We start from the raw sequence: 22,904 nt of genomic DNA on the forward strand, positions 1-22,904 counted from the left end.
AGAGCTCAACATATGCCTTATAGATGCAGAAAACCCATAACTCAAGTGTGTGATAGCATGCTGACATATACGGAGCTGTACAGAAGTAAACGCATTCATTTCGAATTTCAAGATGACTTCAAGTACATTTGGTTTTTGCTCATTCCTGGAATGTTTTTGCATAATTTATCTCTGCACATGCAAACACACGTTCACGGTCAAAAGATAAATGATGTTGCAACATGTGCTCTTTGGTAACTTCTTGAGCTGTCCCATTGAAAAATTGCCCCTACGGCTACAATGTGATGGGGATGGAGGGTATAAGTAGTGTGTATGTGTGTACGTGTGATGCAAAGAGGCCTCAACACATGGGAGTGCTGAATCTCCAGCTGCTCTTAATTCTCTCTCATGGGTTTCTTCTGGCAGAGGGTGTTAACCGCATGCTAATGTGTGCAACCTCGGAGTTGCATGTGTGTGTGCGTGTGTTTCTATCTTGTCAGTATCAGTGTGCCCTTTTTCTGCATCGTAGCGTGTGTGACATCTGCAGGAAATGAGAGCCATCCTCCTATAGCTGATGAAGACAAAGGGACTGACAGGCTCTATAGGCTCGTTGAGGCCCAAATCCTGGAGAACATCCAAACTCTTTTAAAACTTTGTGGCCTTTTTCCTAAATGGGTGACAATGATAGATCGCTCTGAACCGACACAGTGTCGTGTAAGTACTCTGGAGCTTCGGGGAAAAAAAGAAAAGGGAAAGAGTCAGGCTTCAAAGACAAATAGTTAGGTCATATGGCAACAATATAGCACAAACAATAATGCACAATGTACAAGGCGTAGCATTTGATATATGGAGACTTTGTCTCAACAAGGCCCTAAAACCACACAAAACTGCATTAGCGCTTCATCATGAATAAATGTGGTTTGAACTGGGAACCGTACGAGATTTTCCGATGTGGAATTGTGGGAGACCCCACACGTAACAAGTGTTTTCACAATGGTCTCTAACTGGAGCCCACACACTCCAGGATAACGTGACCGATCTCGACCTCGAGATTTCACTCCAGTTTACATTATCTGGCAAGATTTTGACACTGCTTATTGTGTGTTGAGTAAATACAAAGAGACAGATTTAAAAAAAGAAAAAAAAGATTTACACGAAACTGTGGCTGTAAACACAGGGCGATAATAGTTTGGACCATTTGGAAGAGCAAACTGTATTTGACGTGTGTGTAATCAGAAGGCACTGTATATATGAAAAATAGACGAGTGAATCACTTTTAGCATGAGTCAGTTCAGACAATATCAAACAGGTCTCTGTGAGGCACTGAATCTTTACAAACATGGCACTGCAAGATTATCCATTAAAGAGTCTCTACTATTAGTGACTAGCAACTGGAAAATCTTTGTCTCCCTCTAGAGGTTTACAAATGCAGCTGACATAGCCCTCACAGATTTGGGTTTATGTAGAAATGTCTGTACACTTTGTGAAGCTCTCTGGGACAAACTTGTTATCCTGTCCTCCATAAATAAATGAAATAAAACTCCCCATGATCATAATCTCATCAGCTAGAGCAGTGCCAAACAGCAATCATGTCATCATAGCTGCCTGTATAAAGCGACTCTTAAATATTTGTCTCTCGTTACCACAGTGCGAGTTCTTAATGCAACAGTATTTAAACATTTATTTATGAGTTTCATATCAATATTTTGAAAAGCACAGTCAGTAGTTGGAGCACATGCCAATGTTACATCATCATCTCATCAACCGTCTACATACATTAGCACCCTTTGTTTGTAAGTTAATTGGCGGGGCAAAAAAAAAAAATGCTAGAAGGTCCTTTCACAGTGTAGTGAGTCTTGGAAATGCTGTGTCGTTGTAAAGGATTGAAAAGTGTCAAATGGAGCTTTCAGTTTTTAATATTTCAAACAGTAACAATAAACTAAACTTAATAATCCACAACAGCCAAGCCAAGACTCATCACCACTGTATGTGTCTATGGGAATGTGGATGGCAAGTGAAAGATTAGGCAGTGAAAACACAGCAGCTTTCTTTGGCTCTCACTGAAGTCAGCTTCTTCACTGTATAAAATGAAATCACAGTGTGTCTAGGAAAGTATGGAAATTAGTCTGAACTTCACAGAAGGTAATGTGTGTTAATGTTTAAATCCACACCACCTGTATGTACGTTTAGTGCTGCGTACACTTATAATAGCACACAGTATTGTATGTGACCAGGACCAACCACTAGATGGAGCTATAAATCCAGGGATCTGGCAACCATTTGAGAAAATGACTTTCACTTTTTCCTTTGCTTGATGGACTGTCTAGGAACATCTTAGTGTTTTTAGTACACTTTGATGTTACCACCAGTTTTCTGTTCATTTAAATAACTACCATACAGTCTGACATTCAGTAATGCCATTTTATATAACTACAAATATAAAGATAATAAACTAGATTTCGTTGGTCACAGTGCATCGTCAGCTCCCTTTTAACGATTTCAGGCACAGAATTAATACACAATCATTTCCCGGCAGAACTGTGAAAGAGGCACATTGTGTTCACAAGAGATACAACCATAAATTACCTTTCTTCAACACTGCGCCCTTGGAATGGCAAAAGGAAAAAACACAAACACACAAATACATAAATCTTTGCACAGTGAAAACATGATAAATCATTAGTTGAACAGAGCAGAATGCATTACGAGCATGTATGTCCTTTTCTTTTGTCCTGCTCAAACTAAAGCATCCACCTAAGCCGAGGCAATGATGCAAACAGACACGTTGTTTCAGTAGATTACAGTCAGGTATCCAAGATGTGTAAGCATGTTAATGGTAACTGCTATGCTCTGCATGTGTAATCAGCCTGGTTGGTCAATGGCACAATTTGTTTCCGACTGCAATAGACCTGAAACGTGTCTGTGCATTTGGCGTATATCACAAAGTCAGAGTTCGAGAATCAGAGTTGAAGTTTTGGTGTCAGCAGGTCCTTGTTCCATTAGCCGGTTAAAAAGGTGGTGTGTTTGGGGGCCCGGCCTGCTCAGTAAGGGTCCATCTTGATCCTTCTGTGCAAGCAGCTGGTGAACACCATCCCACAGATCTGAAAACAGGATGTGTTAGGTCAAAATGCACGGTTCAGTCACCATGGAAGACTGCAGGAAGCTCGAATGCTATTGACTGTGGGGATAGAGAGGGGTTAAAAGGTGATGTTGGGGTAAGAGGGGAGGAAAAGTATGTAGTTGGTTACTATAGAGATGTCAGGAGTCAAGCGGCCGTTATTGCAGCAACATGTGTGCGCACAGGCTTGCACAAGCAGATGCAAAATGAGACGCTGGGGTCAAAAAGAAAATGTATGCACAAATATTCATCTGGTAGTAGAACAGGGCCATCACTTTAGTCTTGAAGCCAATGCTGACCCTCTTTAGTCAGTTTCATAACTTCACCTTTTTCAGTAAAAGTTAGATAGTGCAATATCTTTGAACACTGTTTTAACCTAGAAAAGGTTTATTGCTCAGTAGTGAACGACGCAGCAGTGTGCCGATGTGTTCTGAGATTTTAGCCGAGCTAGAAAATTCAGTAAAAGTACTACCAGTGTGTAATGTGGAGTGAGGACGATGTCGGACTCTAAAGTCTAAAAATAGCCTTTTGAAACGTAACCATATCATATCGTGTCATATGGTAAGTTATGAGGCAATCTGGCCCTGTGCGCTCTGATTAATTTGGCATGCAGTTAACACACCTGTCATACTTTTATTTTAATGAAAACTTAACTGACATTTGCTCCTGATGCTCTTCATCGCTGTGTACAAGTGCTTTAAAAGTGACATTTTCTTTAAAATACATGTGTGGAAGTCATTTAGAGTGGATTATGTGGAAGTATTTTGTGTTAATTTGAGAGAGGAGGTGTGGTGGTAGAATGAGAATGTTTATCACAGCAAGGAAACAGGAAAAGAACTCAAAATAGCCTGTCCTGAGTCATAGAGGAGAAAAGATAGCCTTGAGGTAAAAAAGCACACGAGTCAATTTGTATAAAGAAGTTGTTCAGAGTGGATCCCTGGTATATAAAATGAATTATGAATCTTATTGTGGATCTACCGCCTGTGGGTCCTCCAGACTCACTACATTGAAAACCTATCAACATCACAGCTTTGATAGAAAAGGTCAAAAATAAAGTAAGAGCAGCAGGAACAGATATTGACCTAAGCCACCGGGCCTGCCAGCCTTGATGGATAAACAGGCAGGAGCCCAGATTCAATCTTTGAGTCTCTAAAAGCCCTCTGAGAAAGCCCTATCGAGCGAGTCAGCATTGTGTATTGACTCGTCAAAATATCTCTTCAGGCAATTTCTCTTTTTTTCCTTTTTTCTGTCCTTCATCACCGACGGTGACAGATACCTAGAAGCACAAGATTTTGGCTCGATGATGAAAAGTGAGAACAGCCTCTCTGTGTTTGTGTTTTCTTTTTAGATGACTGAGGGTACTGATACAAAGAGATGAATGAAGAGTGAAAAACAAAAAGAAAGGAAATTATTCCAATTGGATAGTAAGTGTCTGTTAAAATTGCATACCTGGGCACCCAAACAGAGTGCCAGTAAATTATTATTCCTTTAATCACTGTTCAAAAACTCAATGTTCATGACAGTCTAATTTATTTTAGGTTGCAAGTAACTATAGCAACAACTCTAATGCTTTTCTTGCATAATAATGTACTCGGAGGTGTCTGCATTAAAGAATAAAAATAAATATGAAAAAGAATCCATCAAAGTTAGGTGAGGTAATTACTCCTGCTACCAATGTTTGTTAGTACCAGAATAAAATGGAATTATATAAAAAGGTGCATATATAAAAAGACACAGGACTGGACATAATTGTGCATAAGCAGTTCATTTTGCATTAATCAAGCCATTCTCAAGATGGGTTTGACTTTTATCACATCCTTCACAGCCATAACAGCTAACAACATGCAGAGCAACAATCTGCAATATCCAGCCAAAGCCAGGCAGCTGCATGCTTCGCACCAGGCAAAAAAGAATCATGGCAGGTCATAAATATGTTAATTTAGTATGCGCGGAGCCCACAGATTTCACATTTAACACAAAGCGGAGAGTCACGACAGGACAAACATGCAGTCAGATATCAAATTTCCACAATGCCCTCCAACCTGGTCTCTTCAGTTGATTAAACCGCAAAGCTGCTCTAGAGCTAAATCACAATGTACCGAAGTCCTCTTCTTCTTTATAGAGCAGATAGATAAAGCAGGCAGTCAAGACTGCCCCGGCCAGCTACAGTGACACACACACACACAAACACACACACATGGACATAAAGACATACAGTACAGTTCACTATAGACAGGTTAGTGTGTCATAAGACAGAAACTACAGCTAGTCTAAATTAAAAAAGGTCCAGTGTGAAAGATTTGAATATGAAATATGGCAGAAATGGAACATAATGTGCATAAATATATTTTAGGGGTATGATCACCTAAAAATAAATTACCTCAGAATAAGATTTTTATATCTACAGACGCCACAGGTCCACTTCTACAGAGTCTACCAGGTCTATCGTGTTTCACGGCTACAGTAGGAAGGAGAGGGTGAAGCGACAGGGTTGCAATCAGCAACAACGCCGCTAGATGCCTCTAAATTCTACACATTGGTCCTTTAACATTAATTTTAATTCAGTCAGTCTGACCGTGACTCGAGACAGAAAAGTGTAGCAACAATGAGACAGACTGGGACAGTCGACAAAGACAAGATGTACAGTAAGCCTACAGTACAAAAGGAAAGCAAACATATGCTTGGATTGGGAAGTGTTACATCAATCAGAGTGAATAGCTCTTAGGATTTTAAATCCATTTCTCTGAGCATGTTCTTTATATTCAGAATTAATCTATATGTAAGGCACAATCCCTTCAGATCATTTGAGGATTAACCTGTCATCTGTCTCATGTATCAAGGAGATCCCAGACAGGTAATTTCTCATATTTTGCTGTTGCAAGCCTTGATTATTATCATTATTATTATTATGCAAGTTTCCATGTGCCTGATGAAAATGGTTCGGCCTGAACGGCATGTAAAATGATGGGCATTAAAGTGCATTATCGGGCTTATGAATACCACTATGGAGAATCAACGCAGGTTTGTTTTTTTTGGTCTCAAGTTTCCCCTCGAGGTAATTTACAAAGAGGTGGTACAGGACTGTCAGCCAGCACAGAACTGCAAAAAAATAATAAATACCCCTCTGTAAGGCTTAAAAGCTTAAAAGCTCCAGCCCATCTCAGACTGGGGCAAATCAAATAACAGGAATGAACTAAATCAGATAATGATGACAGAGACTAGGGTGAGATGAAAAGAAGTCTCCATTTAGAGGTTGTTGACCTGCGGTGGTACATTTTCAGTAATGGAAAGATTAAAACCCATCTGTTCGGGTTTTATAAGGTACTACTCAACAAAAGGGCAGCATTTCATTTAGAAAAGGTAAACAGTATCTAATTTTTGATCAAATAATCCCTCCTCAACAACTATCTGAACTACTTTACTTACCTGCAGACAAGCCACTCCTATTCCAACAGCACCAATGACCAACAGGTGGTCAGCCAGGAACTGTTCAAGCTTAGTAATACAACCACCCTGCAGAAGCAAAAGGGTGAAAGTTAAAATATATATATAAAAAGCAGCCACAAGACTTTATAGACAGCAACAGTACAAACAAAATAACAGCAGCGGACTTGTGTGACTCTCATTTTCTGCAAGATAAAATGATGTTTTGTCTGGTAGGTGTAAAAAGATCAATATAAATGCTTCAGTTTGCCCCCATCCACACCAGTGCAAACAGAACTATCCCTTTAAAATTGCTCTAAATTGATATATTCATCATCCATGGCATGTGATACTACGCTGACATCTTTTTCTTAAATTCTGGAGGGTGTATCTTCATGTTTATGCGTTCGCATTTGATACAGGCAGTGTACTGAGAGCGATAATTGGGTGAACTGAAGGGTCTGACACAAGAATGTGGGAAAACTTCACCTAAGCACCACAGATAAAAATTCAAAACCTCATCTTTTATTCATTCTCATCCCTGGGAGCTCATATCATCAAAGAAAAGTTGCATGCTATAGTGTTTTCTCTGTTTCTGTCACTATTTTAGTTCCAGAAGGGAAATATGAGGACAAAAGTACTCTGGTGATACTGTGTGTAGTCCACTGACCTCAACCTTGTAGATGTTGGAGGGGTGGTCTCTCTTGCCACATAGTGGAGTGATGGTTTTACAGCAGCTGTCGGGCACGACCCTGCGCTCTGCCGCCTCTGATGAAATATACACACTCGCCATCCAGTCATGGGAGTTGTTGCTGCCACAGCACTTGAACTGGGAAGAGGAAGGAAAGCAAAAGGGGTTTGGTTTCAAGATCTCACGCGCTGTTAGAAAAGCACAAAACCCTGCTTCTTTTCGTAATAACTAAGCCAGGTTTTTTTTTAAAAGGTTTAACTCATTTGGCTCAAACCGCTTCCTGAAATCAGTACTCTGTAAACTTGACAATTCATGCAGCTGAAGGGTGTGGTGTTCCTCCCTCTCGAGGGACTTAAATTACTAGCTCTGACTATTTCACTGTCATTTTTATACTTTGAGCAAACCCCAATGTATAACACGGAACTATGAGCAATTTCTTCTACTGATTTCGGCATAATTTGAAACTAATTCACGTATAGTAGCTGCAGACTGAGTCACGGGAAATGAGTTTATAACAAGTGCAACTATACTTGACCATGCAAGCTGAAGAAAAGTGCAGCGTATAATCTTACATAAACCGAACAAAACCTCAGAGGCTTTTGTAAATATAGTCCATACGTCCTGCTGTAGTCTGTCCACGGCTAATGTGATGGCCTCTTTCCCTGGTTGGGCGTAGTTCTCCGTCATAGTCTGGTTGAGATGCTGCTTCAACTCCTCACTCAGCTGGAAACGAGGAGCAAAGAGAGAGATAATGTGGGTCGTTATGGGAAAAAAAAAAAGGGGCAATTTGCAACAACAAGCTGCTTCATAATAGTTACATATAGAACATCAATGCAGAAATGTACAGGAGCAAAGACTATAAGGTGAGAGAGTTTTTGAAGTGATAATCTTGACAAAAGTGAAGAGTTGGAGGATTAGGGCAGGACAGACGGCTAGCAACTCCCACGTATCAGTGAATGCTGTGATTGAAAAGAAAAATAGACTTTAAATATAGCCTTTGATGTGCACACACACACACACACACACACACACACACTAATACAGTCAGACACACACAGGAGAAATGACAGGAAACAGAGAGAAGATGAGAAGCCTTATCTTGAAAGTGAGTCTATCCTGTGCTGAACCCTTTTCCATTCTAATAAATCCCTGAGCTTGCTGACGGATGCCATGCTGCTCTTTGCAGTCTTAGCTGACTGACAGGCAGATGTTTGTAACAAGATCCTAAGAACTGTGCGCGTTAGATAAACTCCAGACGCAGAACATAACACTCAGGTGCAGGTGGCAAACGGCGACAACGCAACTTCACATAGAAGAAGGAAGAGCGGGACAAAAAAGTAAAGCTAAAAGATGTACTGCACTGATGTACTGATTCTCCGGTGACTCATCCCCGTCCGTGTCCTACGAGACAGAACAAAGACAGACGGGGAACCTGTTCGCATGGCAGTGTGAACATCCTCAAAGTATTTAATGATGCCCTGGGGCCTGTGTCTCTGCACAGTGACTGTGCAGAATCTGAACTCAGATCATCACATATCACAGACCTATTCTGATCTCATAATCAGGGAGTAATTATGCGTAGTGATACTTTGATTTCAGTAGAGAAATTCTCTTTTTACTTTGTCCCTTCAACAGGAAGGGCAGCAGTCCTGGAGCTGGTAGGAAAATGCTCATGACGCTTCAGAGCTTGAACAGGGTCTCCTTTCTAACCATAATCATCTGATGCATCTGAGAGGTAAAAACTTGGGGCGGTTCAGTCGTGACTGTGAGGTAGCTGAAGCGCAGTGGGAATCTCAAAGTGTAGCTAGCCATCAGCCTCGGTGTGCATTATGCAAATGGATCAAAATCAAGATGAGTCAGAAAACTGAAATGCCACAAACGCAGAGCTGGCGTCCAGTGGAGTCGACACAAAAAGAACATACAGTCAAATGATTACATTACAGGGGTTTATCACAAATATATTCTGTTTTTCATTTCTCTAGTTACTGCCATCCTGAGAAATGAGCAGCTGAAGTGAAGTGTCTTCACTGCAGAGCTTTAACTACCTATTTTGAAGTGCTGCTCTTGAACGCACACCCAGAGGGGCAAACGCAATCTGTAACACTCAAACCTTAAAAGCTATTACAACATTCTGTCAGGAAAATATCCTCACCGCCTACCTATCTGCTAAATAAAATGTAAGAATATTTTAGTGCAAGAACCATCACAACAGATTGGCCTGACGATGGTCACAGTAACATTAAAGTGTTTCATGTTTTTTGGGGGGCACTGTGGCGCACAGTTAAATGCAGTGATCATCGTTCACCTCTCCAAACTACAACTAAATAATTCAGTAGCAGTCTCGACTTAATTAAGCAGTGATCACTTACCCTCTGGTAATAGACGTAAGCCAGTACTCCAGCCACCAGTTCAATCAGGAAGATCAACAGCAGGCAGAAGAAATACTGCGGAAGAGAAAGAGAGCCGGTTTGAGTCGCATGCTGAGGTAACTCATTTGTGAGAACTTGTTCACACTCGTGACGGCTCAGTAAAAACTTCATGTGTCACAGCGCTGCATCTGCCACTTCAAGCGCAGATGGCGCACGAAAAGAGACGACCAGAAATCGACTTGACAGGCTGTGGAATCAGATTTTTCTCGGCCCCGTGCAGCTTAAAAACCAGCTCCGTTATGTGTTATAATTAACTTCAAATCACCACCCTGGCAGAAACTGAAGGTAAGGTGACTTAAGCATTCATGACCATAGCACAAACGTTCATTTGTGTACCGCAGGAAAACAAGAAATATAATGAATCAGACAGCAGATTTGTGGAAAAAAAAACAACCTGAAAAAATCAATACCTTAGCAGCTGAAAAGAAAATGACAGATAAGCACTGGTGCAATCCTTAATGTACTATTTCTAACACTAAAATGCAGAGTATAGTTATGTATACTGCAAAGAAAGCTGATCACCCACACATATATCAAAACTACAGCTTTCTCTAAAATAAAACAAGCACAACCTTTTGCTTGTTCATTAAATGGCTCATGTACCCCACGCAAACACTGGCCACGCCACATAGTACAAAAACACACACATACAACTAATGAGGGCCACCTGTCGCAGAGCGGGACACGACAGTCTGACAGCAGCAACAGTGCTGCTTCACTAAAGATCATTACGGAGAGACAGATGCTACTACCCATCCTGAGCGACGCAGGAAACAAAGTGATGGCAAGCTGCTGGTCAAACAAACATTCGTAGGGGAGTAACGATTCTGCTGAATTATTATCTAACACTTGAGCAAGCGTCCTCTTCTGTTTTGCAATTATCACAGTAATTATGTCATGCAGAAACACCAGCCTGCTCTGTATCTCTTGGTTACAAGATTTAAAAGAAAGAAGAAAAAAAAAAAGACACTGTGTGCCTGCTGCCTACACAAAATGGTAACTTCACTCCTTCTTGCATGCTCGGTTCACTCATTAATCCCTCAAAACTAAATCTATAAATAGCACATCAATGCAGTTTATATTCAACACAGACTCCAGATCCTCTCAGCATCTAAACCTTCACTCCTACAAGCCTGTTTCTCGTTCCTATTGCTCCATCCATCAACGGTAGATAGACAAACCTATAAATAGTTCTGCGGCAGTGCACGTTCACCTCCCGCCTGCTTCTCTCCCACCGGGCCCTGTCTCTGTAAAATAATGAGGACAGTAAGGGTCCTGTCAGAGCCATTTGTCAGCATGCAGTGATAGACCTTAGACCGGGGAGAGAATCGATGACTTCCATGTAATGTTGTTGCATAGCTGTTATGGAGTTGTGCAGACAAAGCAAACCTTTGCGTACACGTGGGCGAGCATCTAGCTTCTGATTGTACGCCTTCAGTCCATTAGTGGCAGTTTGTTTTACACTGTCCTGTATCGTTTTTCACAGCAGCCATTTTGACACAAAATAGCAGGTAAACACTTGTGTTACCAATGATACTAATTAAGATTCACTTCCATTCAGGTCAAACAGAGTCAGGGTGTTGCTGTGGTGCATGTTGGTTCACTGGAAAGTCTCTGCTGCAATAAATGGAACAAAACCTTAATTACCGTATGTTCCGGACTATAGAGCACACCAATATAAGCCGCACCCACTAAGTTTAAAAAATTTTTTTTTACATATATAAGCTGCACCGGACTATAAGCCGCTGATATCCAGGTTGAGAAATTAGATATTTACCAGATACACAGAAAGATTTTTTACGGTAGTATCATTGGTAACACGTATGACCCTACTATTTCATGTCAAACTGGCTGCTGTAAAGAAATGTCTATTCTATCCAACCTTCTTCCATATTCCAAAGATTCACTGGCACACATTTATTATTTCTTGTTAGTACAATAAAAGTAAAGACCATATCTTATGATGCAGGAAAAGTATACTACAACTGTATATGGTACACACTATACAACATTGGTCTGTAGTATGGAATTAAGACTGTGAATGAATTTTTTTCAGTTTTGCCAAATGCAAAATAAACATGTCAACATGTTTATTTCTGCTATGGGCATCTATGGAGATGAAGCCAGCCTCAAGTGGCCGATTGAGAAACTGCAGATTAGAGTCTCCCCACACTGAGCTTGTTTTAATATTAATTGAGTAGTATTTTACATGTTGCAGTGAAAGCTGATGTCCTCAGACTGCTGATATAACTGAACGTCACTGCAGAACAGAGCTAACAGCTTTCCAGTAAAACTGCTGACTTCTGGTGCTGGCCTTACTGTGGCAGTGCAGCAAAGTACACAAGGTATTTTAAAAGTAACCTTTGGCCTGCTTTTGCATCATCGCATAGATACTATACCGTCAACAAACGCAAAGGCAGGGACCTCAGTAGGAACCCACTCCATGTCTCACCATGGACAGACAGCCTCTCTGCTCCCGGATGACAGCACAGCAGCCCAAGAAGCCTGTAACCACCACCAGGCTGCCAGCCAGGATAAGGATATACGCCGACACAGCAAAAGTGCTGGATGCCAGCAGACTCGAGTAGTCACTTTTCTCCAGCAGTGTCCAGATTCCTACACCCAAAACAGCCGCTCCACCCACCTGGAAGATAAGGGGAGAGAGGAGGGGGTGTTAAAGTGTAAAGGTAGAAGAAGAGATACTGTTAAACTGATATGGGCATACCAAAACATGATAAAGGCTCAATAAAAGCCTGGTGAGAAGGTATCAGTCATGAAATGGAGAAAGAGGAGATATGGATTCACTGAACAAAGAAAGGAAATCTTGTGAAAACACTGAGCGTGTCATGTCAATTCAGTCTCAGAGAAAGACAAATAAACTTTACAGGGCAGGATGTGACAAATAGGAAGTCGGTTCAATGCTTTCAGATGAGTCACAAAAAGGCAACAACAGGAGAGAACAGTGGGAGGGAGTGAAAGGGGACTTGATTTGGCACAAATAAAAGAAAGGAAATAGAAACAGAATCAGGGGAGAGTGGCAAAGCATAACAGCCGAAGGAGCCGTGGGACTTCAGAGGTCAAGTCGGGCCATAATGACCACTTCCTCGCAAACAATCCTGGATAACAGACTCAGGGTGGTGTCCAGATCTGTTCCTCTCATCAGTTTCAAAAGGCGCACAGATAGGAAATGCCTCAGAGAGTCTCTTTCCTTCATCCTCCCGATCCACTTCCAACCAAGGAGGCACCACTAAGATACAAGGCCCAGAGGGAGACTTCCCCGACTATGTCACGTTTATGAAAAATATGCAAGCTGCACTAAATTATAATAAATTCACATATGTCTAAAATGTTTTTCATTTTCTTTTTAGTAGGGATACATCAATCCGGTCCACTGCATCTGTATCAAAATAGATAGATTTGATATTTTGCAAGATGACTAGGCTTAATGTTTTGAGATGAAAATCTAGCGTTTCAAGAGATCCACTGCCCCCCTGATGCATGTTATAATGGTGCAGTGGTGGATAGAGAGAGGGAGACAAAGAGTTTCCTCAAGAGATGAGTTTTGAGGTGGCTTGATGATAAAGCTTGATCCCTTTTCTCTCACCCGCACACTGATCTGTCTCTCTCTCCCTACAAACACACAATACTCTCGCCTCAGACTTGAAAACATGTTTCAAAGTGACCCCGGACACTGTGGACAGTGCCTGCAAGCCCGTACACTTTTACTAACAAATTGCAGCCATCATAAAGTGTGGTGCCAAAGAGAGGGTCTGACACAGTGTTCTCCATCCAACACTGACAAGCCCTAAATAATCTATGACTCACTTTGGGCCGAGTCCATAGCTCAGCCATTTCAGAAGCAGAACTCTCCTTGATCCTCTCCCTATAATGTGTTTCTGGCTGTGGAGTTTTAAAGAAACATTTAAGTGCTTTCGCTGCATCCTAAAGAAAAATATTCAGATTTACCATTCACTAAACACAAAATAGTGAAAACATGACAAAGTCTAGCCACTTCCTGTAAGATTTTTGTGAGCGTAGGTAGTTTAACAGGAGGACTAGATTTAGAGCTCTCACTTACCCAGAAGAGAAAGTTGAAAACAAAGAGCAGGTACTTGAGGCACACTGTCAGCCAGTCCTCCTGGTCATCTTTATAAACCGCCGACATCTTCCGTCCTCCACTTCAGTTCTGAAAGTGTAGATTTGTTCTTAATGTAAAGAAGAGGACAATGGCAAAACATTTGGGATCCAGCTAACACACAAATACTGACACTGACAGGTAAATGAAGCGGGTCCAAATTAGTCGGGTAAAATAAACCTACTCATTTTATAGCTCAGTTTATTGTCGTCTGACAATCAGTCACAACACGGCAACTTTAATCGTTTATTTTTGACTATTTTCTAACTGAAACTCCTTTGGCTGTACTTTATGGGTACATCTTATTTCATTCACCTTTTCTTGTGATATCCACAAACCACATCTTTAAATTATTCATAGCACCCAACAGACCATAAACCTTTGAAATCGAGTTCAGCACAGCTTCAGTTCTGTAAATAAAAGGCCGTGGGGTGGGAAGCACTTAAGACTCATAAAATTGATCTAGACAGCGTCCTTCAGTGGAACGCAGCCGAGGAAATATTGCAGGGTGTGTGTGTGTTTGTTGACCAGGGTACAGCAGCGTATGTCCAATAACAGTCTAAAACCGTCACGGTAGGTCGTATTTGTCTGAGAGGAAAAGTGTGGATTACTTATAATACTTACATAATCAATTAAGAGGTTGCCACTTTGGAAAGACACATTGCTGTTGGGTTTTTTTTTTGTATCCTGTGAGAACCCCAAAACAAACTGTATTCCCTGCTATTATAATGGGATGAAAGCAGAAACCTCAGAGATTGAGATCTCTAGACCAGGACACATAAAACCAAGATAAGTGAGAAGAAAATGTTCAAAGTACAAAGAGTTTGTTTCATGTAATTTGGGTAAAACAAACTTTTAAAAACGTATTGTAATAACTACTCCAGACTTCTAAGATTTAAAGCCAAACTTCTGTAACATTTTGACTCAAGTGGACATTATGGAAGAACTTAAAAGGACATAAATGAGGGGACTATATGACAGCTACACCTGTGACCGCACTTTAAATATTAATGCGCGAAATAAAAGTCACTATTAAACGTCTAGGACACAAAAAATACAGTTTAAGTAACCTTTATTTTCATATTCTAGGCATGCTGTTCAAACATAGTAGTTAAAACAGGAAAGCTTTTGTCTTTTTTTACCGTAAAACTATGCTAAATTAATTAAATAAGCCCGTCCAAGATGCGTTAACTGGCACCTGTTCAAATGGATATGACATGGCCTGCCTCGGAGATTTCGGACTTTGACCAATGCAGCTGTCCTTCATGGCCACAAGCAGCACATCTAATTAATTTAATTTAATTGAATAAATGCATGTATAAACTTTATGGCTTTCTTTTTTTTTAGGATGGGGTGTAGGCTCAAGCATCCCGAATAAAGAAAAAGAAAGAAAAAAAAAAAACACCTGCGTCGTTGATGTGCAGGACAAAGTTTAACCGGGTTATCCCGCTGTTACATCGACAAACTCGTGTTTTCGTCGCAAAGCAGAGGACATACTCACCAGACCAACCTTTTTAGTGAAGATAAACGACCTCGTTTCGATGCTATCCCCGTCAAATCCCAGTGTACGGCACTGCAGCAGAGTGTTTGGTCCGGTCCAGCTTGTTGCTCGGAGCGTCCGACAGCAGGTTTGTGCGGATGCTGCATTTAAGTGCAGCTCGTATTTATCATATTCATGTGCGTTATAGGACTTTTAAAGGTCTAGGGTGTAAGATTTGGGGGCCTCTATTATCAGAATAAGGCAGACATGGAATATAATATGCATAACTATGATTTCATGCATGTATAATCACATGAAAATATTTTTATTTTTTATTTTGGTTACTTAAAAATGCTTTTATATCTTCCATGGAGGCCGCTATGCTGACACAACATGTTTTTACAGTAGCCCAGAATAGACTAACTTAATACTGTACTATAAAGGGTCTTTGGAGTGTTGTTTCTCCTTTAAACTAGGTAGGCAAGGGTGATGTGAGGTGACTGCAATGTAGTGATACACACTGGACCTTTAACCTCTGTTTGTTCAGAAATACTAGCCAAACACAGAAGGGGAAAAAACATAGAAATCAAGCAGCATTATTTTTGTTGTATATATTTTAATAGATGTACTTGTCAGGGACTGAGTACAAATTAATTGTATACAAAGAGAAGAAATGTTTTGCAAGATTTTGCTAATACCTGCTTTCCATCTGCAGTCACTGGTCATACAATAATACAAATACAAAATACAATATATAAAATAAATATAAATATAAATATGAATGTAGGTACTGTTCCAAAATTTTTTTAAACTAATGTACTACTTTCATTGTAAATATATTAAATACAGTAGGGTATATACTATATTATTAGGATATGTGAAATATTGAAACATTTTACAATTATTTTCAGATTGCCGACGGTCATTGAAGGCAACACAGTGTAAACTTGTGGAAAGGGCCACAATGTGGTGTGACAGAGAAGGAAATGGAGCTGTTACCCTGAACTACACGATAGGCTGAATACCACCTAACAGCAAAGCCTGGGTTACAATGTAACCACATACCCCCTGAAGAATTTCACAATGAGTTGTACATGAATAAACAAAGATAAAGAGGGAAAAAGAACAGACCTCAAGCCTCAAACAAGCCAGAAAATTAATGCCTATTAATAAATGTGCAGTAAAAACCCTTGCCATTGACTTGGATACATCTCATTATAAATTCCAACCAGACTAACAATTCATTCAAATTGCTCTTCAATATGTAAAGAAGACGAAATAACTGAATAGAGTGCCTCTGTGACCCCCCAAAGGGAAATATGGCAATTTGGAAATTCAGCAGTGAGCACATCAACATTGATTTTCTAGACTTCTAAGCTTTTTATTTTAATTTTATTTTATTTATTTATTTATTTTTATTGAGGAGCATTTCACCAAAGAAAAATGCAGCTATACACAAAACCCACAAGACACCAAACTCTTTATAAATAATAAATATATAATATATTGTACTTGAAACATCTGGTTATCCAACTAATGTGCACAATGAGTTTTATTTTATTTTTTATAGTATATATTTATTTTTTATCAAAGAAAGACTTCCTCTCTGACCAAAACACATTCTGTACCATCTATTTACCTATTTTTCCAGCTCACTAATTCAATAATCTTGCAAGCTATTAGGAGTAGATGATGGCTGCAGAGCGAGGGACTCCGCTGTGGTCACCTGGACTGGCGACTATCAGTCTACCAAAACAACATTACTTAGCAGACTATGTCATCCATCAGGTCAAGTTTTCCCCAATAAACAGACAGAAAATGAAAAAAAATCCAGGATATCATCGTTCTGTGGGTAGGAATTTGGAGCATGTCTGTTTTCCATTTCCTCATATTTGCATAGGTGACACATGGCAGAACAAACAGAAATGCGGTTTCCCTCGAAAGTCAGCTCATTTCTATGCCAAGCTAGTGCCTCTCTGTCCAGCCTCGTTCTGCTGTAGTTAGTTTATCGCCTCTCATGCATTGTAGCCCACTGAGCCCTCTAATGCTCTCTGTCACAGGGTGGGGGTCGGAGCAGGCCATGACTGAGCATGCATGTCAAATACAAGCTGGTTAAGGGGAAAGTGGACATGATGTGCACTGATGTGTGTATGTGGTGATTATATGAGTGGCAAAGAGAAAAGAGATATGTATGTAAAAAAAACAAGAAGAATATTCATTCAACTACACAACTAAAATTGCTACTGCAGTGTTATATATCAATTTATTTAAACTTCACATTATATTTGCCAAGTTTTGGCATCTGTTTGGATGTGTGCATGTCTACAGTAGCTGGGTAGACAGCTGGGTGTTTGTCCCATGGTGGACAGAGATGATGAGAATTGCTTAGAATGTGTGAAAGTAATGAATGCATAAAAATGCTTGTACTGTAAATAAGATGATGAAAAAATGTTTTGCTTGAGAGATTTTGGAATTTGGGAATTAGTACTGTTTTGAAGCATTCCATGTGTTTTGTTAGCAGAATAAAGCAAATATGCCTCACTGAGTGACATATTTAATAGATATTTCATATGATATTCAATGCATAACAATAATAGCACAGAACTGATCATCCCAAATAGTGAACACAATCTTTGGTGATCCTTAGCAGGGCTCGGACACCTAGGTGAAAGACCAAAGACCAAAGGTTCAACTCCCAGTTAAGGCCTGGATCAAGGTAAGCAAAGTTTAAACCACTCAGTTCCTGCTTGCCATGTCTGACCTCTTGTGGTCAGACTCACCTGGCTAGAAGCCACATGTCAGTCTGGTCTCTTCAAAGAGGGCACAGTCAGGATGAGAAGACTACGGTGGTGATATCTACAGCACAATTCAGGCTGATAATGCAAAATCTCAAAAGAGATAAAGGAAAGGAATCTTGATGAAATGGACTATCAGACTGTGAAGTCCACCTGGAGTAATCTTTTGTCTTGGACATGAACTAACAGACATTTTTACAGGAGAAGCAGGGAATTGAGTCAAAGCTGATGTTAGCATTTTAGTATAAAGCACCACCTCAGAGATCTGCCAATACTCTTGGTTATGGAGTTGAAAGAGTTAAATTTGTTCAGGAAGTTAACTTTTAAAGGGAGCGGTCTTTAACACACATTACGGTGATACGAAGCTGTCAAACACAAACCGGAGACCTTTGTACAGCTGCTTTTAAAAGCTGCTACTAAAGGTAAGAAAGATCACATAGTTCATTTTTTCCCTTTCCTTTATGTGTTTCTTGTCACACATGATCAAATAAAGCCTGAAATGCAAATTTGCGTGTTAATTCTTGTCCAGATATGGAATATCTGAGAAGTCTGCTGTCGGAGGACTTCCAACGTTCTGTCTGTCTGGATGTGTTCACTGAGCCAGTCTCAACACCGTGTCAACACACCATCATCAATGCATGTGACATTTTACAGTGTCCATTTTGCAGACTGATAGTATGTTGCATTGTCCTTTTGTTTGTTTTTGTTTTTGTTTGTTTGGTTTGTTACTTCATATTGATATGTTGGATTGAATACCAAGACAGCTCATTCCCAGCTAAGGTAGCTGCTGTGCATGAGAAGTTTTTTCAAGTCAAATCCTCGACTCCAGACTCCCAACTTCCTGAAACAGCTGACGTTCTTTGTGATATCTGCTCTGAGAGAAAGACAAAGGCTGTTAAATCCTGCTTGATGTGCCTAGCTTCTTTCTGTAAAGTGCACCTTGAGCCACATCATAGAGTCGCTGGTCTCAAAAGCCACACATTGTTAGACCCTGTAAAGAACCTCGATGACAGGATGTGCAAAATTCACAACAAGTTGACAGAACTGTACTGTAGGACAGACAAGGCCTGTATCTGTGCCTTGTGTTTCAAAACCAATCACAAGGGTCATAAAGTTGTCCTGCTTGAGGAAGAATATGAAGCAGTGATGTCAAAAAAAGATGCAGCAATGGCAAATATCCAAAAGATGATACAATCACGGTCCAAGAAGATTGCTGAAATTGGAAACTCGGTTGATAAAGCTAAGAAAGAGAAAGAAGCCAGTGTGCAGGTCTTCACTGACTTGATCTCCTCCATTCAGAGATGCCAGGCCGAGCTTGTTGAGGTGATTGAGGAGAGGTACGCAGCCACAAAGCAAAAGGCTGAAGGTTTCCTCACAGAACTGAAGATGGAAGTCACCGAGCTCAAAAGCAGAAGCAGCCAGCTGGAGCAGCTGTCACAGTCTGAGGATCACCATCATTTTCTCCAGAGCTTCCCAAACTTGTGTTCTCCTTTAAACAAAGACTGGACCAACACTGGTGTTCACAGTGATCTGTCTTTTGAGGCAGTGAGAGATGTTGTAACCCAACTGAAACACAGAGTTGATGAAGTAATGGAAGAGCTTCCTGAGATCAAAATAAAAAGAATGAGAGGACATGCAGTGGATTTGACTTTTGACCCTGACACAGCATATTGCTCACTTGTCATAAGCCAGGATGGAAAACAAGTGATAGCTGGAGACACAGAACAGAGTCCACCCAACAATCCAAAAAGGTTTGAAATGTTTACAGAGGTTTTGACAAAGGAGGGGTTCACAACAGGGAAGTTTTATTATGAGCTGCAAGTGGAAGGAAGTACTAGGTGGGTTATTGGGGTGGTCAGAGAGTCAGTAAATAGAAAGATGGATGCACCTCTGTCAGTTGAAAATGGATACTGGACCATTGGGCTTGATGAGGGTATATATAGCGCACACAGGTCCACGGGACAAAGTGATAAAATCACAATGAAAGAAAAACTTGAGATGGTGGGCATCTTTGTGGACTATAATAAGGGAGTGGTTTCTTTCTATGATGTGATTTCTAAATCACATATCTATTCTTTCAGTGGCTGCCACTTTACAGAGAAACTCTATCCATACTTCTACCTGAAACCCAACATAAATGTAACTAACCCTGCCCCTCTCATCATGACACCTGTAACTCAAACACACTGAGTTTGTTATCTTTAAAGACCACATCAAAGTTAACACTGGTCTCTAATAATACACTGAGCAAATCAGCTTAAATAATTAACAGCAACTTCCACATTTTATACTGGCAATCAAATTAGCTTCTTTAATATTGAAAATGTTTTCTATCTATGCATGTATATATAAAAGATGTTTGACACTATCAGTAGTATTCTGTTCCTTTCTTACTGTGTATGTGTAGATGTAAACTGACTATAGTAATATTGTAGGTGTATTGTCAGGTAAAAATATGTTAAAATATTCTGTTGCTCTCACATGCACACTTTAAATGTTTAAATATGTTTCCTGCAGTAAAGTGTAACATTCCTGTCTATATACCCACTACTCTGACTGTGATTTATTTTAGATGGAGGTGTGCAGAAATGTACAGTACTGGAAAGAGAACACAAGTGTGTATAAAGTCTTTATTTAGTTGATTTCTTGTAACTCACAGTGACTTGAAATTCAAAGCTTTTGTGCGTTTGACGAGTGTGTGTAAATAAACTTCACATCTAGACTGATGTCCTCGTGTCGTTCATACCTAGAAGCTCTGTCACAATATTAAACTCGGAGCCGTGAAGCATTTGAACATCTCTTGTCTGTATAATGTGTGTGTAACTCATAAATGTAACATATCGTTATTAAGATGGTGAACATGATAAACAATATACCTGATGTTCACATTTTAGGTGAAAGTACTACTTTGCCTAAATAGCTTCACAGAGTTTGTTTACTTTATTGTAACAAATTATTCCCTTCTTCTTATGAAATATGATGAGAACTGACATGAAATAATTACCTGTATATAAATTACATCTTTGCATCTCCTCAAAAGTCTATACATAAAGACTATAACTTCTACATTTAGCTGTAAACTAATATTTGGAGGTGATATTTGTCAATAATAAAACTGGTGAGTGTATCTTTAACACATAGGCTCTTGTAGTGGAGTCTGAAGAGTTAAATTTGACCAGGAAGATGACGTCAGAGCAGGAGGGGAGTCATTTACCACGTCAGCTTGCTGAAACGAAACTCAACAAGCAAACTTGGAAACGACGAGTTGGATTGAGTTTTTTGCACAGCTGCTTTTAAATCTTTCAACTTTACAGGTAGGAAAGACAATGACTTAAATTGTATCCTTACTTTTATGTGTTTCTTGTCACACATGGCAAAATAAGACATAGATATCCTGTTTGAACAGACCATGCAGTCCACTGAGTTGAATTATATTTGTTCAATTGTGATACGAAGCTGTGAAACACAAACCGGAGACCTTTGTACAGCTGCTTTTAGAACCTGCTACTAAAGGTAAGAAAGATCACATAGTTCATTTTTTCCCTTTCCTTTATGTGTTTCTTGTCACACGTGATCAAATAAAGCCTGTAATGCAGTCTAGCTGAACTGTATTGTTACAGTTGTTGTAATTATATTTGTACTTGTCAATTCTTGTCCAGATATGGGATATCTGAGAAGTCTGCTCTCGGAGGACTTCCAACGTTCTGTCTGTCTGGATGTGTTCCATGAGCCAGTCTCAACACCCTGTCAACACACCATCATCAATGCATGTGACATTTTACAGTGTCCATTTTGCAGACTGATAGTATCTTGCATTGTCCTTTTGTTTGTTTTTGTTTTTGTTTGTTTGGTTTGTTACTTCATATTGATATGTTGGTTTGAATACCAAGACAGCTCATCCCAGATAGTAGCTGCTGTGCTGAGAAGTTTTTTCAAGTCAAATCTTCGACCCAGGCTCCCAACTCCTGAAACAGCTGACGTTCTTTGTGATATCTGCTCTGAGAAAAGACAAAGGCTGTAAATCCGGCTTGATGTGCCTAGTTCTTCTGTAAAGTGCACCTTGAGCCACATCATAGAGTCGCTGGTCTCAAAAGCCACACATTGTTAGACCTGTAAGAACCTCGATGACAGGATGTGCAAAATTCACAACAAGTTGACAGAACTGTACTGTAGGACTGACAAGCCTGTATCTGTGCCTTGTGTTCAAACTGACACAAGGGTCATAAAGTTGTCCTGCTTGAGGAAGAATATGAAGCAGTGATGTCAAAAAAAGATGCAGCAATGGCAAATATCCAAAAGATGATACAATCACGGTCCAAGAAGATGGCTGAAATGGGAACTCGGTTGATAAAGCTAAGAAAGAGAAAGAAGCCAGTGTTTCACTGACTTGATCTCCTCCATTCAGATAGCCAGGCCAAGCTTGTTGAGGTATTGAGGAGAGGTACGCAGCCACAAAGCAAAAGGCTGAAGGTTTCCTCACAGAACTGAAGATGGAAGTCACCGAGCTCAAAACAGAAGCAGCAGCTGGAGCGCTGTCACAGTCTAGGATCACCATCATTTTCTCCAGAGCTTCCCAAACTTGTGTTCTCCTTTAAACAAAGACTGGACCAACACTGGTGTTCCAGTGATCTGTCTTTTGAGGCAGTGAGAGATGCTGTAACCCAACTGAAACACAGAGTTGATGAAGTAATGGAAGAGCTTCCTGAGATCAAAATAAAAAGAATGAGAGGACATGCAGTGGACTTGACTTTTGACCCTGACACAGCATATTGCTCACTTGTCATAAGCCAGGATGGAAAACAGGTGATAGATGGAGACACAGAACAGAGTCTTCCCAAATATGGAAAGAGATTT

At 40.1% G+C, this 22,904-nt stretch overlaps 2 protein-coding genes and 1 non-coding gene across 6 annotated transcripts in view; 2 read left to right on the top strand and 1 right to left on the bottom strand.

The window, feature by feature from the left end:
• LOC104928802 (E3 ubiquitin-protein ligase TRIM38) overlaps positions 1–20,776 on the top strand; it is an 899,066-nt gene extending 878,290 nt beyond the window's left edge. Inside the window, exons 1-2 of one of the 2 annotated variants that reach the window (XM_010743155.3) lie at positions 18,376–18,472; positions 18,580–20,776. In XM_010743155.3, the coding sequence (XP_010741457.3) occupies positions 18,582–20,240 (1,659 nt within the window). In that variant the 5' untranslated portion in view covers positions 18,376–18,472; positions 18,580–18,581 and the 3' untranslated portion in view covers positions 20,241–20,776. Of the gene's footprint in view, positions 1–18,375; positions 18,473–18,579 lie in introns of those variants that run through there. The other variant, XM_027272188.1, reaches the window with a different exon arrangement.
• Positions 1,804–15,424, bottom strand: tspan11 (tetraspanin 11). Of its 3 annotated transcripts, none has more exons than XM_019273349.2 (9): positions 15,286–15,424; positions 13,719–13,826; positions 12,093–12,284; positions 9,581–9,655; positions 7,830–7,934; positions 7,191–7,349; positions 6,524–6,610; positions 5,140–5,260; positions 1,804–3,080 (listed from the first exon to the last, which is right to left on the bottom strand). In XM_019273349.2, exons 2-8 carry the CDS (start codon positions 13,803–13,805, stop codon positions 5,186–5,188), a joined length of 780 nt encoding a protein of 259 aa, XP_019128894.2. In that variant the 5' UTR covers positions 13,806–13,826; positions 15,286–15,424; the 3' UTR covers positions 1,804–3,080; positions 5,140–5,185. The 3 variants fall into 3 exon arrangements, with proteins under 3 accessions (XP_019128894.2, XP_019128893.2, XP_010741445.3); XM_019273348.2 differs by having other exon boundaries at positions 15,277–15,424; XM_010743143.3 differs by lacking the exon at positions 5,140–5,260 and having other exon boundaries at positions 15,277–15,424.
• A 453-nt stretch (positions 20,777–21,229) lies between the features above and the next one.
• LOC109141742 (uncharacterized) lies at positions 21,230–21,939 on the top strand. Its single transcript, XR_003461271.1, has 3 exons — positions 21,230–21,364; positions 21,457–21,563; positions 21,710–21,939. It is a non-coding gene; the product is annotated as an uncharacterized LOC109141742 (transcript).
• Positions 21,940–22,904: the final 965 nt, after the last annotated feature.

This window comes from Larimichthys crocea, chromosome XX (assembly GCF_000972845.2).
Source record: "Larimichthys crocea isolate SSNF chromosome XX, L_crocea_2.0, whole genome shotgun sequence".
Lineage (NCBI taxonomy): Eukaryota > Metazoa > Chordata > Actinopteri > Sciaenidae > Larimichthys > Larimichthys crocea.

Bases quoted from the DNA above. Each gene is read 5' to 3' on its own strand.
- tspan11 (XM_019273349.2), bottom strand. From the start codon at position 13,805: ATGTCGGCGGTTTATAAAGATGACCAGGAGGACTGGCTGACAGTGTGC. The intron at 7,935-9,580 runs GTAAGTGATCAC...CCTCGTTTCCAG, and splicing joins CTTACGTCTATTACCAGAGG to CTGAGTGAGGAGTTGAAGCA. The intron at 7,350-7,829 runs GTATGGACTATA...TCCTCTTCCCAG, and splicing joins TGGACAGACTACAGCAGGAC to TTCAAGTGCTGTGGCAGCAA.